Below are 15,683 nucleotides of genomic sequence, written 5' to 3' on the forward strand. Positions count from 1 at the left end.
GAAACATACAACCTTCCAAAACTGGACCAAGAAGAAGTAGAAAATTTGAATAGACCGATCACCAGTAAGGAGATCGAAACAGCAATCAAAAACCTCCCAAAAAATAAAAGTCCAGGACCAGATGGCTTCCCTGGTGAATTCTACCAAACATTCAAAGAAGACTTAATACCTATCCTTCCCAAACTCTTCCAAAAAATGAAGAGGAGGGGAGGCTTCCTAACTCATTCTACGAAGCAAACATCATCCTGATACCAAAACCGGACAAAGACAACACAAAAAAAGAAAATTACCGGCCAATGTCACTGATGAACATCGATGCAAAAATCTTCAACAAAATACTAGCAAATCGAATACAACAACACATTAAAAAGATCATACATCATGATCAAGTGGGTTTCATTCCGGGGATGCAGGGACGGTTCAACATCTGCAAATCTATCAACATGATACACCACATTAACAAAATGAAGAATAAAAATCACATGATCATCTCAATAGATGCAGAGAAAGCATTTGACAAGATACAGCATCCATTTATGATAAAAACTCTAAATAAAATGGGTATAGAAGGAAAATACCTCAACATAATAAAGGCCATATATGACAAACCCACAGAAAATATCATTCTCAATGGAGAAAAACTGAAAGCTATCCTTCTAAGAACAGGAACCAGATAAAGATGCCCACTGTCACCACTCTTATTTAACATAGTATTGGAAGTCCTAGCCAGAGCAATCAGGCAAGAAAAAGAAATAAAAGGGATCCACATTGAAGTGAAACTGTCACTCTTTGCAGATGACATGATTTTATATCTAGAAAACCCTAAAGAGTCCACTAAAACCTTTTAGAAATAATAAAGGAATACAGTCAAGTTGCAGGATACAAAATCAATGTACAAAAATCGGTTGCATTTCTATACACTAACAACGAAGTAGCAGAAAGGGAAATTAAGAATACAATCCCATGTACAATTGCAACAAAAAGAATAAAATACCTAGGAATAAACTTAACCAAAGAGGTGAAAGATCTGTACACTGAAAACTATAAAACATTGTTGAAAGAAATCAAAGAAGACACAAAGAAATGGAAAGATATTCTGTGCTCTTGGATTGGAAGAATTAACATCGTTAAAATGTCCATACTTCCTAAAGCAATCTATAGATTCAACACAATCCCTATCAAAGTTCCAACAATATTTTTCACGGAAATAGATCAAAGAATCCTAAAATTTATATGGAACAACAAAAGACCCCAAATAGCCAAAGGATTCCTGAGAAAAAAGAACAAAGCTGGAGGTATCACACTCCCTGATTTCAAAATATACTACAAAGCCATAGTAACCCAAACAGCATGGTACTGGCACAAAAACAGACACACAGATCAATGGAACAAAATTGAGAGCCCCGAAGTAAACCCGCACGTTAGAGCATACGATGGAGAAAGGAGAGTCTCTTCAATAAATGGTGTTGGGAAAACTGGACAGCCACATGCAAAAGAATGAAAGTAGATCATTCCCTTACACCATGCACAAAAATCAACTCAAAATGGATTAAAGACTTGAATGTAAGACCCGAAACTATGAGACTTCTAGAAGAAAAGATAGGCAGTACGCTCTATGACATTGGTCTGAGCAGCATATTTTCAAGTCCCATGTCTGACCAGGCAAAAGAAACAAAAGAAAAAATGAATAAATGGGACTACATCAAACTAAAAGCCTTCTGCACAGCAAAGGAAACCATCAACAAGACGAAAAGACAAGCTAACAATTGGGAGAAGATATTTGCAAACTATATATCAGACAAGGGGTTAATATCCAAAATATACAAAGAACTCATACAGCTCAACAACAAAAAAAACAATCCAATTAGAAAATGTGCAAAAGACCTGAACAGAGATTTCTCCAAAGAAGATATACGGATGGCCAACAGGCATATGAAAAGATGCTCAACATCATTAGCTATCAGGGAAATGCAAATCAAAACTACAATGAGGTATCACCTCACTCCGGTCAGAATAGCTATAATTAACAAGACAGGAAACGACAAATGTTGGAGAGGGTGTGGAGAGAAGAGAACACTTGTTCACTGCTGGTGGCAGTGCAAACTGGTGCAGCCACTATGGAAAGCAGTTTGGAGTATCCTCAGAAAATTAAGGCTAGATCTACCATATGATCCAGCTGTTCCACTGCTGGGTATTTATCCAAAGAACTTGAAAACACAAAGGCATAAAGATACTTGCACCCCTATGTTCATTGCGGCATTATATACAATAGCCAAGACATGGAAGCAACCTAGATGCCCATAAAGGGACGAATGGATAAAGAAGATGTGGTATTTATACACGATGGACTACTACTCAGCCATAAGAAATGACGAAATCCGGCCATTTGTGACAACATGGATGGGGCTTGAGGGTATTATGCTGAGTGAAATAAGTCAGAGGGAGAAAGTCAAATACCATATGATCTCACTCATAAGTAGAAGATAAAAACGACAAAAAAAAACACCAAACACATAGCATTGGAGATTGGACTGGTGGTTACCTTTGGGGAAGGGGGGAAGGGGGAGAGCAAAAGGGGTGATTAGGCTCACATGTGAGGGGATGCACTATAATTAGTGTTCGGGTGGTGAACACGATGTAATGTATACAGAATTCGAAATATGATGTACATCCCAAAAAAAAATTAAAAAAATAAATAAATAAGCTATATTATGTAACTTACACTGTTATACTATATAATGAATAAACTGTTTTTGGTCAAGGCTATAACTGTACTTAACCAATCATAAATTTACTTTGTAGATGGCCTTAAATTGCATAGGTTTCATTTTTCTCAAATAAATTCAAGCGCTCAACTGTATTCACAACTTGCTGTGCTCAGACTTTATTAGAGCATTTAGTAATTATCACATGATGAATAGTTCTCCTCTGCTAAAGCTGGAGGATTTGTTAAGGTGCCAGAGAAACTAGAAATGTTTGCAGATCAAATGAAATAATAACTATCTCAAAATACAACACCATTTTCATCTGAGCTATTTTCATCACATTCAAATTAAATTCTCCCTCCAAAAGATACACTAAGTAGTATGTATACAGATGCCAAGGTGGTTTTTTTTTTCACATAACTTAAAGACACTTGTCAAATAAAAATCAATTTTACTTTTAAAACCATTAAAAAAAAAAGCAACACCAATCCAAGTTGCTAAAGTCCCTTAACTTCCCATTTTCTGACCAAATTTTAATGCAAAGGGTTAACTTTTGTGAACAAATGGATAAGAACACAACTGCAAACTAACAACATCTTCTGTTCCAACTCTGCAGCTCTCAGGGACTCCATCCTGAGTGAGCAAAATGCATGAGCACAGAGCACCGGTGCACCGCTTGTGTGGCCGAGCCATCTTCATCCTCAGGCAGCTCAGACTGGTGGGAAGGGAAAAGAGGAGGAGTTAGTCGAGCCTGAACTATGCCCCTCTCAGTCCCTCAGAACTCAGGGAACCAATATATGAATATCACTCCTTTTTATCAACTCAGACGTCCAGTGAAGTTGCATCTCACGTGGCCACTGGGACCTAAAGTCAGTGCACTGAATGAAAACTGGCTCGAATCTAAACCACCCTCACAAACCTCTTAAACACGAGCCACTCTGAAGACATACATGCCATGTCCCAACAGTCTAACACAGTAGTTTATTTTTTCCTCCAATGTTGGAGAAAAGACAGCTATTTCTTGGGTGGAGTACCAGAGGAAGTGGCTGGGCTGGCTTTTGGGGACATGCTGTGTGAAAAATGCATGACATTAATAACCAGACTGGCATTCAGCCCAATTCAATGCTCATAAAACAATGGGTAGGTAGGGGCTGGTATCAACGCAGGAAAAGATTCTCCCACTCTAATGCAAACACTGGGGCGCATGCTCATTGAGAAGAACGGCAGACAGAATCACCCGGGCCATTTAAGTTATTTCTCCATTTTTTCTGTGTTCAGCACATGTAATTGCATTCAGGCATGATAGACATCACTAGTAACCTACCCAGCATCTATTCTCCCCTTCTTCCTTATTGACAAAACCCCACTTTTGGGAGCACAGTAGCATGCTCAAATTCTTGCCACCCCAGTTCCCCTTGTAACTAGGGAGGGCCGTGTGACTCAGTTATGGGTGGTAAGATGGGGACAAAAGTCTATTGGTTTGGGCTTCACGAAAACTGTTTCCCTAATTTAAAAAAGGAAGAGAAATAGATTCTACTGGCATACATCTTTTACCTTTTATTTATGCCCTTTTTTCCGCCTGGAGCGTAGAAGAGATGCCTAGAAGTAGAGCAGACAGTCTGTGGCTATAAATCTCAAAGCTAAAGGGAGGATGGCAGAGCAAGAGGCTAAAAGAACCCGTGTCCCTAATGACCGCTCCAAGCTGCTGCTCCAGCCCTGGATAACCTTCCTCGGACTGCTGCTTACGGAAGATAAATCAAACCCTTGTTTGGCTTAGCTGCCTGAGTCTGATTTCTGTTACATGTGACCAACTGTAACATGTACATTTAATTCACATTTGATCCAATTATCCATTAGGGCTGGGAATTACTCTAATATTCTTAGCCCAGATTAGTCTTTTTTCCATATCCTCTTTTAGTACTATTTTGATTTGGAGATTTGTTGTTATTTTTGTTTCCCCAAAAGAAAATAGTAACTTTTTCCTGATAAGGAAAGTCACTCAAGATATATATAGAAGGGTGTTCACTAAAGATTTATTTGTAATAGTAAGTTAAAATAGTCTGGATGTTCATCAATAGGGAATTGAATGTGTAAGTTCTAGCATGCCCATAACCTAAAGTATTGTGCGGTTATTAAACAACGTAAGCAGATCCTTATTATTGACTTACAAAGGAATCCTACTTTTCTTGTTGAGAGAACAAAGCAAGAAAAATATATGTAATATTTAGTATATCATTTATGTTACTTAAAAATACACATATGTATATTTATGCAGACAGATGTATGCATTTTCTATAAGCATAGACAAAATGTCTGGAAGAATATACCAAACTGTAAAGAGACAGTTATCGCTGGATCATAGAGAGAAGGGAGGGTTAGGGAGAGGGGACAAATTTAACTCTCTATAAATATTATGCTGTTTGAGTTTATTACACAAAAATAATTCATACCTCGGACTGAATTCTAAAAGTACAGAACAGCCTAAGATAGACAGTAAATTCACCTAAAATGTCACCACACAGAAATAACCACAGCTGACATTTGATGAATATCTTCTAGAATCTAGACCTCTTACTATGTATACTTGGACAGACATACACACCAGCTTCCATCTTCTGTGACACCTCCCCGTCCTTGTTATCTCATTGGACAACTCTTCCTCATCAACATGTTGGAGCAGCCCAAGAATTCTGTCCTGGCATGTCTTCTCTCTATACTTAGTCCCTAAGTCAACTCAGTCAGTCTCATGCTGAACCCTCTGCCATGAGTTTCAGTCTTGAGTCTCCAGTGCTCACTCGAGAACTCCATTCAGATGTTGAAATCAAAAATCAAATGTATGTCCCAAATCAAACTTTTAATATCTATCCACATCCGCCCTCTTCCCCTACCAATGAAACTGGACCTTTCTCAATCTTCACTATCTCCTTAAATGACACCAATTTCCACCTAGCTGCTCAAGCCCCAAATCTGGAAGTTATCCTTAATCCTACTCTTTCCCCCCCTCCTGATATAACCCACCATATAATCAGCAACCCTTCCAACTCCATCTCCACTACCCACATCCTCCCATTCCCCAGCCCAACACACACAACCTGGAGAAGAGTCCTTTACTATTGCCTCTTTCACCGCAATTAGACTAAAATCCAATCTCCTTACCATGGCTGGTAAGACCCTAGATGACCACACCACCATACGCCATCCTTCTAACCTCATCATATGCTACTCCACCCTCACTCCTTTTGTTTGGCTCTCCATGAATTTCTACAACATACTAAGTGGCTTATAGCCTCAGACATCTGTCTTCGACATTCCCTCCGAAATGCTCTTCCCCCATTCTCCCCACCACTGGCTCCATCTCACCCGTCAAGTTTTAGCTCAAATGTCACTTCCTTTGGAAAGTTTGATTTTGACCCTCCTCCTTCCACACTATGAGTCTCTCCTTCATCACACTTTCTCCTTCTTAGTACTTACCACTAAAATGAATTCTTATCTGTTTACTTGTTTACCATCTGTTTATCCTACTAGAATGTACACTCTGTAAGGTCCAGGACCTCCTGGGTATTGTTCTACTCCCAGCATCTAAGACAGCACTTGGCAGCTAACAGACTCAACAGTTCATTGAGTGAATGAACATATACAACCCCATCTAATATTCAAAACAAACGGGATCATGTTATATATGCTGCTTTGCAACAAGTTTTTACTTTTTACTATTAAATGTCTTCCCAAGTCAATTAATATAATCTAAATCATTCTTTTTAATGGCTACATGGCATATCATATAGATGTATCAATCTATTTAACCAAACACTAGCTGGGCAATCAGGCACTTTCCAGTATCTCCCCCTTAGAATTGTTTGTAATGCATATCATTGTACATATCTTTGGACAGTCCTATTTTATCTTTAAGATAATTTCCTAGAAGTGGAATTGCCAGGTCAAAAATCACAAAGTACAATTTTGGACATGGAAGGAGTTTTAAAAAAATCACCCACTTCATTTATTCTCAAATAAAATAAAACAAAGCACATGTTCTTAAAAAATAATTACTATATTCTTTGAGGTAAATGGAATTGCATTCTTATAAAAATGTATTTGGACATGGTCCACTTAGGGAATTTAATTCAGACCTCTAGATTGAAGAAAACCTCAGAGTTGGTATCTGTGTAAAAAGCCCCATTATTAAATGCTGTGAGAATGAACAAAAGAGTATTCAAAGAATCCAACTGGGTGGGATGGTGGCTGTCCCTAGAGTGACTGGGTCCAAGAACAGAGGAGTTGGTGGTTGTTCTGCACATTCCTTATTTATTTACTCTGTGGGCCTCACCACTCTGCCACAAAGTTCATGGAATGGTAGCCCCACAAGCTACTGGGCCATCCAGGGAAGCATTAGGGTTCACAGTGATAATTCCATAAACTCCTTCTTTAAAAATCTCTGAGTCAATCCCACCCGGTCTCAAATCCCTCTTTGCCTTAGTAATCACCAAAAAGACAGCTGTTATTGTCCGCATTCTCGCCTAATGCTGGTTATACGTCTCCTCTTCTGCCCCAGTCAACTACCCTTCGCCAGCCAAGGGCTTCCTCTCCAGCCCCTACAACTCAGTCTGTCAGCAACAAACTCCCTGATATCCTCAGCCTCTTCTTGGAAGAAAATATCTCCGTGCCTCCTTCTTTTAACTAAAATGTGGCTGACTTCCTAGGGCACCACCTGTCCTTACACCCTCTCTCAATTGAAAGCTTTTTCTCTGCTATCCCTTTACTTCATGGTCAGGTGGAGGAGCAGGGATTCTCTTTGCTCCCCACTGCCACACGCAGATCATTACTCCCTCTCCTGTAGAAACTTCCCTGCTGACATTTATGCCATCCGTCCGAACTGTGCATCCATCAACTTTATGGCTCCTCTGTTCACCCAGCCCTGGTTCCTGTCAGCCTTGGTAGTCACTGAAACACTGTCAGGAGACACCTATCTTCATGTTCGGGCTTCTCAGTTCTCCAACTCCTCACCTCCCACAGCATTTTCTTCAATTTCACCACAGCCATGCACTCTCAGACTTCTTCGTCAACACAGACTTCCCACCTCTGAAATCTTGATTTTCAACATTCCACTTTCTGACCTCACCTTCCTGGCTTTTCCAAGCTACTTGCTTTCCTACCTCCACTGTCACAACTTTTGACCCCACAGAGACTGTCAATCCTTTAACTTCATGTTACAGACTGAATGTTTGTGTCCCCCCAAAACCTCACATGCTGAAACTCTACCCACCCCCCATGTGATGGTATCAAGAAGTAGAGCCTTTGGGAAGTAATTAGGATTAAATGAGATCATGAGAGTGGAGCCCACATGAATGGGATGAGCGCCCTTATCATAGAGAGCTTGCTTCCTCTGCTCTGCTCTTCATCATGTGAGAATTGACACCTCTATGTTATTGAAGCTCCCCATCCATTGGTCTTGATTTTGGTAATAATGCACCTAGAGTTTCTCCTTTAAGCATAATACTGGCCTTTGACTGAGATTTATCCTACTAAAGAATATCTAGTTATTACTATTTTACTAGGTTTTATAAAAATTCAAAAAACAGATGTAGAATTCTTTTCAAATGCTTTTTGAAATACATGGAGAGAATCATAATGATTTTTCTCCTACATCTGTTAGCAATTAATGCACTATTAGATTCCCTAATATCAAACCATCTTTGTATTCCTGGAATAAATCTCACTTCGTCATGACATATTATTCCTTTAATAAGCTGCTAAATTATGTTTGCCAATATTTTACTTAGAATTTTGCCTTTGTTAAGTGAGATTGTTCTATGGTTCTCTGTGCAATTTTTGTTGGGTTTTGGTATTGCAACGCAAGATTCATAAACACAACTTGGAATTTTTATTCTTCTTCTATATGCTGGAATAGTACTAAAGTTACCCTTTAGTCCTAGTTAGTCAAGACCACTCAAGTTATCCTTCTTTAAAGGACAAGTAGAATTCCTCTGTGATGTAATCTGGGTCTATACTTGCTTGTATGATAGTTCTTAATCAACTTTCTCTATTTCTTCTATGAATATTTGCCTAAGTTTTCCCATCTATTCAAGAATCCATTTCATTAAACTGTGTTTTCCTGGAAAATTGTCCATTATTCCAGGTTTTCATCAAAACTTGGATGTCATAGACATTTGAAGGTTAGAATGTTAACAATGAACTCTAGTTTCTTCTTGACCCACACATTCTCTCACCCCAAATCTTCCCTATTCTCTACTTGGCAACACCATCCACCTAGTTGCTAAAAGACACAAACCCAGGAGTCCCCTTATTTCTCCTTCCTTCACCTATGGCTTCCATCTGTCTGTAAGTTATTAATTCTAGCTCCAGAACGTATCTGGAGTCTCTCCCTTTCTCGCCATCTGCAAAGCCCTCCAGTCGAGCCTTCCTCGTCTATTCTTCACTTCTCCAATCAGTTCTCAACAGAGCAGTTAGAATTACTGTTTTGCAATATAAATCAGATTATATTACCCTCACCCCCAATGCCTTTGCTCAAAACCCATGCATATTTTCCTTCACTCTTAGTATGAAATTCAAACTCCTCAACGTGGTCAATGAGGCTTTACCTCAGTGAGAGTCGGCCATGCTGCCAACTTCATTTCAGGTAACTGTTCCCCTTACACCACTGTGATCCAAGAACTTTGATTCCTCAACGATGTCAGGTTCTTCCCTGCCCCATCCTATTGCTTTAAACTGTTCACAAGTCTCGTACCTCCCTGTTCTTGAAACCCCATCCTAAATGTTACTTCCTCAGACAGACCTTTGATGACCACCCTATCTGAAACTGACACTTCGTACCATTGCTCTCTGCCAAAGCACCTTGTTAGCATCCCTCAAAGCACTCAGTAAACTTGTGATTATTTTATTTGCTTACTTGTCTTTTTTTGTCTTCCTTAAAGGAATTTATTCTTAATGGGGGCAGGAACATCTCTGTGTTAACCTTTGTATCTCCATCTTTAGCCTAGTGCTTGATGCAGAGCAAGCCTTAATTATAAATATTTACTGACTGAATGAATGACCCGGATCCAAAAGGATAATTTCTAGGATGGGAGATATTATGAAAGAGGAGGAAACTCAGTGGAAAAGACGCAATATAGACAAAGTGTAAGAGCATTTTTTAGTGCTTGCTTCCCCTACTCCAGTTCACATCGACTGAACAAAGCAAACCTTTGTACGTACCCCAGGAATGCGATAATAAAACTGGGCTTTGGTTTTCCTCATGAAGGCTGAATGGGATTAAGCCTGGAAGAAATTGGTCCATTGCATTATATTCACATTAGGCAATTTAAAAATAAGAATACTTGTATACGTACATACATATACCATAAAGTTATTTCATAGATCATTACTGGATGTTAGCCAAGAAGGTCAATGGCCAATTCAGGATATCAACATAAGAGATTAACATTTTCACTTGATTCTAGTTTATGCATTGTCTCTGTCAATATCATTAGCCCACAACACATGTAGACGTATTTCATGACTACAACTCAAAGCATTGAATCGCTACTCCCTGTAGCACTATGCTAGGGGCTGAAACAATATAGTCTGAGGGATGTCCTTCTCATTGCCCCAGAAAAATATGTAAAGTCATCATCGATGTGCAAACACGACAAAAGGAGAGACACTGGGTCGCAACCAGATCCAGATACTGGATCTCAACCAAGCTAATTAACCTAATTCTCACAAGCACTTCAAGCACTTTGCCCAGAGCTGGCGCCCAGGAAGCACCCAGTGTGAGCTGAGAGCATCACCATCATCTCTCACCTGCAGGCCACACAGTGGTTTCCTCAGGTGTTTGGAAGAGAGGAGACCAAATGCAAAACGCTGAGGGATATATGTTTAGAAGCAATTTGCATTCTTTTCTTCTTTTTCCCTCCCCAAAGCCCCAGTACATAGTTGTAGGTCTTTCTAGTTCTGCTATGTGGGACGTCGCTTCAGCATGGCTTGAGGAGCAGTGCTAGGTTCACGCCCAGGATCCAAACTGAGAACCCCAGGCCACCAAAGCAGAGCACACGAATTTAACCACTGGGCCACAGGGCCAGCCCCTGCAACTTGCATTCTTTGAGGTATTCTAAATTCACACAGCGGCCTGTTCTCAAGGGAGATGAATGCAAATAATAATTAATATTCTACAATATAATCTGTATGAACTGAAGAGACAGTTGTCTAAAAGCTGGGGTTTAGTCAAAATAAGTGAATTCTCCAGGTTTCAGAAGACCAGTGAGTATAACCTCTAATGCTTACTACAGCACTGCTTTATATCAGCAGTTCTCAAAGTGTGAACCTTTGGGACCCCTAAGTGACCCCTTTCCTTGGGGACCCCTAAGAAAACTAAGCTTCAAAGGTTCTGTGAGGTTAAAACTATTTTGGTAATAATAGTAATATCCTAAGACATTATTTGTCTTTTTCATTCTTACTCTTTCACAAATATATAGCGGAGTTTTCCAGAGGCTGTGTGGCATGTGATATCCCAACTGACTGAATTCAGAAGTGGCTATGAGAATGCAGCTGTCTTCTGTTAAGTCAGATATTAAAGAGATTTACAAAAGAATAAAACAATGCTACTCTTCTCACATGTTCCTTGTTTTGAAAAGTCTGGTTATTTTTTCATAAAAATATTATTTGTAACAATATGTAAAGGTTTATTTCTGTTATTTTTAAGTAAATATATTTTTAAAATCTCAGTCTCAATTTTTAACGTGGAAAATATTCAGATATGACTCATAAAGCAAAAGCTCTTTGAGGAGCCTCAATAAATTTCCAAACCGTTAAGAGATCCGAATTCCGAGAAGTTTGAGAACCGTTTACATTCAACCATGGGCATTCAGTGAAGAGGTTTTAAAGGACACCAAGTTTAATCATGGACAATGGCACATGGAGGGAGATGTGTTTATGAAAGAATTTTGAAAATCAATAGCTCGTACTGTCATTATTTTTTATCGCGTTAACTGGAGTAACAGAAGGATGGATAACTCGTATTTTAAAACTTTTTGTTGTTTGAAATATCTAGTGTGATCAGAATTAAATCCTTCCTAAAATGATTTGACTTAGATTTCTGTGATAGAAGCTGATTCTCAACAGGTGGATAAAGCTTTGCTATTACACATTTATATAGGAATTCCTTTTGATTGCTCAAGCAGAAAGCAAACACTAGAATTTCTCCCAGGGCAGAAGCAGAGGCACGAAGGGCCCCACTCTCCATTTCCCCACTCCCCACACTCCAGAGAGCGGGACGATGTTCCAAATGGACAGAAGCAGCAGCCTCAGAGTGTACTGAGTGATCACCGTACGAGCAATGCGTAGCAGGATAAACCCAATTGTTGTTTAAAAATATGTATATGTATTTAAAATATATATATATATATGGACTATATCCTATCAAGAACACGATTCAGTATATAACTGCAAATCAACTATACTCAGAAATCTCAATATTTTCCTCAAAATCTACTCATTTTAATTTTTAAAATATTTTTTAAAAATAAAACAATTTGGATCAAAAGCACTGAAATTTGGATGATCCTGTCTGTTTTTCTCAAAAGGTACACTTCTAGATTGATATCATAAGCCACACTCTACGCTCAGGGAGTGCCACAGAACTGGCTGTTTTGAAAAGATGTAGCTATTTAGCTACTTTGGCAAAGTTTTACCAAAATCAACTACCCATATTCCAGCCAAAACATTACCTCATACTTCAACTAAGATACTTCTAGAAAGAATCTTAAAAAAATACCTCAACACTTGCAGATCACAGAATGATTTCAGATCGTCAGACTGTTTCCTACAAAATTCCTAAAATGGAACAAAAGATTTAAGTAGTTAGCAGTTATTCTACCCTGGCATTCTATCCTGAGTCACTGAGAATGTTACAAACAAAAAGAACTTACCAGAACGTCCTTCTCAAGGTGTTTCAGATCCTGAATAGCCTCCTCAAGGTTGCTCAGCTCTTGAAGAACAAAAGTGCGAAACTGCTCTAGTTTATTCAGTCTGATAAACATATAAGCAACAAATTTTACTGGGTCTGCCTGGATGCGACAAAAGACACTCTCTTATCGCAAGAGTACTTCATATTCTTCTCTAGACATTTCTTCTTTTAAGAATACACATCTCTCTTCTCATCTCTTCCCCTCCTGCCTGCCCACCCTCACCCCTAGAAACTTAACTATGCAAACTTTGATTTCGCCTTTCACCAGAAGCCCGGAGGAAGCTGGTATTTCAAAATCATACTTAGCAGAGCGAAGCAGAGATGACTCCAGGGAAGAAGACACTGAAGCGAGACCTGGGCCAGAAGCCACTACACCAACCACGGCTCCCCACTGCTCCCTGCCTTCCGCTGACCCTGAAGCTGAAATTGGCTAATGAACTCTTTTTCCACCTAAACGTTTTAGTCCTGAAATTTCTAACAGTTGCTATTCTGTATCTAACCACCATAGAGACTGCTTATTTGTCTGCTTGCTTATCATCTGTCTTTTCCATTAGGCTGGAAGTCCCCTGAAGGCAAGAAGCTCCGAGACCTTCTTCACACTGCTCTCCCCTACTTAGCACAGGACTTGCACCTAGCGCTGCCCAGTGTCCACTTGCTGAATGAAAAGATGGATGAATGTACGCCCTCTGAAAGATAAAGGGCATTCCACAAGTCCAAAGTCCTTCACGGGTTTGTTTTGAGAGTCAAATGACATTGCGTGCATAAAAGTTTGAAAAAAATTATAAATTTCTGTTCACATGATATATTATGCCCTAAGAAACTTTCTTCTTCTGTTAAGCAAACTGACCTGCCATCGTCTTCTTCCCGCCTTCATTTACAGGCCATTCTCTCCCACAAGATCAATCTCTATACTCATCTTCCTTACACTATTCAAAGCTTTGTTTCCAAAACCTCACTCCAGAAGGACTTCCATTGGAATCGCTCTCAATTAACCGTGATCACCACAGAAACCCATCTCTCCACTCTCCTTTCCCACCCTTCACATCTCTCTCAAATCCTGGCACCTTTGTACTTCTTGCTACATGGTCATAGGGGTGCGTGTGCATGGATGTGTAGCATTTTTTTTATTGTGGCAACATACACATAAGATTTATCCTTTTACCTATTTTTAAGTGTACAACTTAGTGGCATTAAGTTTATTCACAATGTTATGCAATGTTCCCTGCCATCCATTTCTAGAATTTTTCCAGCATCCCAAACAGAAACGCTATACTGATTAAATATCAGCTTCCCATTTCCCACTCCCTCGACCCCTGGTAAACCTCTAGTCTATGTCCCACCTCTATGAATTTGCCTATTCTAGGAACCTCATATAAGTAGAATCATATAATACTTGTCCTTTTATATCTAGCTTATTCCACATACCATGACGCCCTCAAAGTTCATCTATGTTGTAGCACGTATCAGAATTTCACTGGATGATATCCCAATATCATTTATATACCACATATGTATACACCACATATCATTTATGCAGTATTTCTTTAATATAGATATATAGATATATCCATGCTTGCCCTGTCTTCACATTGGGACTATGAATTTTTTAAGGGTAGTATTTTAGGGTCATAACAATGGTAGACCATGAAGAGGCTTAAGGAGGGCATTTAGTTCAATCACTCATTGTATGAGTGAAGAACCAGAACTCTGGAAGGGTTAAGCGATGTATGAAACCTCACATGTGCTCAGGCTTCAACTCCTCGCGGCCCCAGCCCAGTGGTCATGAGACAAACAGTGCTTGTGAGCTTCCATGAACTTGTTTTGAAACCCACTTACCTGCACTGATGTATCTGGTTTAAAAGTTTCATTAGGCAATCCGGTGCTTGCTTTACATTTTTTGAATGAAGTAGACTCCTTCTGTACCTTAACTAAACCATAACAACAACAAAATAATCACATTAAACATAACTCCATAAATCGAGTGCAGACCTTGTATTAAAAAAATGCTGCCAGCATGCAATATTCATAGCAAACATTATCACTAGAGAACTGTGATGAGGCCCCATGCCACACACTGGCATGTATTATCTCAGGTTTAGTACCAGTGAAGAACAATAAGCTAAAATAGGAAAACTTACATCCATGCAATCAATATACAGACTGAATATCACAAACAAGTTTCCATTATAAATTCGCTTCCATTAGTGTTGCAGAAAATAAGATCAGATTTTGGAGATCTTCCAAGTTAGTTAAATGAATGTATGTTAGGGTAAAATACTTTTCTCAATAAGTAACTCATTACGGATTTATAAACAATAGGACAAAAAAAGGAGAGGATTGAAATAGTTCCAAGGTTTATTTTGTAGACAAGGTTTGGGGACAGCCTGTATGTGCAGTGTCTCAGATCTGCCACTACTCAACTGACCACCTCCATCTTTGTCCATTTTGTCTTATCTACACGGTCGCTTCTCCCCCTTCCTCCTTGTTTATCACTGTGACCTGATCATTGCTCCCTGGTAGTTCAATTGTTTGAGAATCCTATCAACGAAACCAAACCACAAGTCTGATTTCCATATAGATCCATCTGGTCCCACTGTAGCAAATCGACACTGAATAGCTGTATGATAAATACAAACTACGATTCGCAAAGGCACTAAAATCAGTGACCACAGCTAAGACAAATATACTTCCCCAGAGACTCAGAAGCACCTTCACATACGAAGGATAACAATGGTACTAATGAATAATACGAGCTTGTTACTTTAAACTCATAACAAGCTAGCTTTTCATTCTCAGTAGACCATTACCTCGTACTGTCTTTTCAGTTCTCTAGTGAAGTTTTCAAAGGTTGTGATAATGGAAGAATCATTCAAGTTCTCTGGCACAACTTCTAGGGATGGAGTAGAAATGCCTTCTGAACAACAAAAACAGAACATTAAGTAAAACTAACAAAGTGCTTGAAGTCGATGTGCCGAGTCCATCATCTGCCCAGGGGATGGAGACTCAGAAGCACACAT

General features: G+C 39.2%; 1 protein-coding gene across 1 annotated transcript in view; it reads right to left on the reverse strand.

The window, feature by feature from the left end:
* The window catches only part of SYCP2L (synaptonemal complex protein 2 like), a 103,062-nt gene that overhangs the window by 1,902 nt on the left and 85,477 nt on the right, over window positions 1-15,683 (reverse strand). Inside the window, 4 exon segments of the mRNA XM_046641002.1 lie at window positions 12,475-12,533; window positions 12,629-12,728; window positions 14,503-14,594; window positions 15,474-15,580. Of these exon segments, the coding sequence (XP_046496958.1) occupies window positions 12,475-12,533; window positions 12,629-12,728; window positions 14,503-14,594; window positions 15,474-15,580 (358 nt within the window).

The sequence above is a fragment of the Equus quagga genome, chromosome 15 (genome assembly GCF_021613505.1).
Source record: "Equus quagga isolate Etosha38 chromosome 15, UCLA_HA_Equagga_1.0, whole genome shotgun sequence".
In the NCBI taxonomy this organism is placed as follows: domain Eukaryota; kingdom Metazoa; phylum Chordata; class Mammalia; order Perissodactyla; family Equidae; genus Equus; species Equus quagga.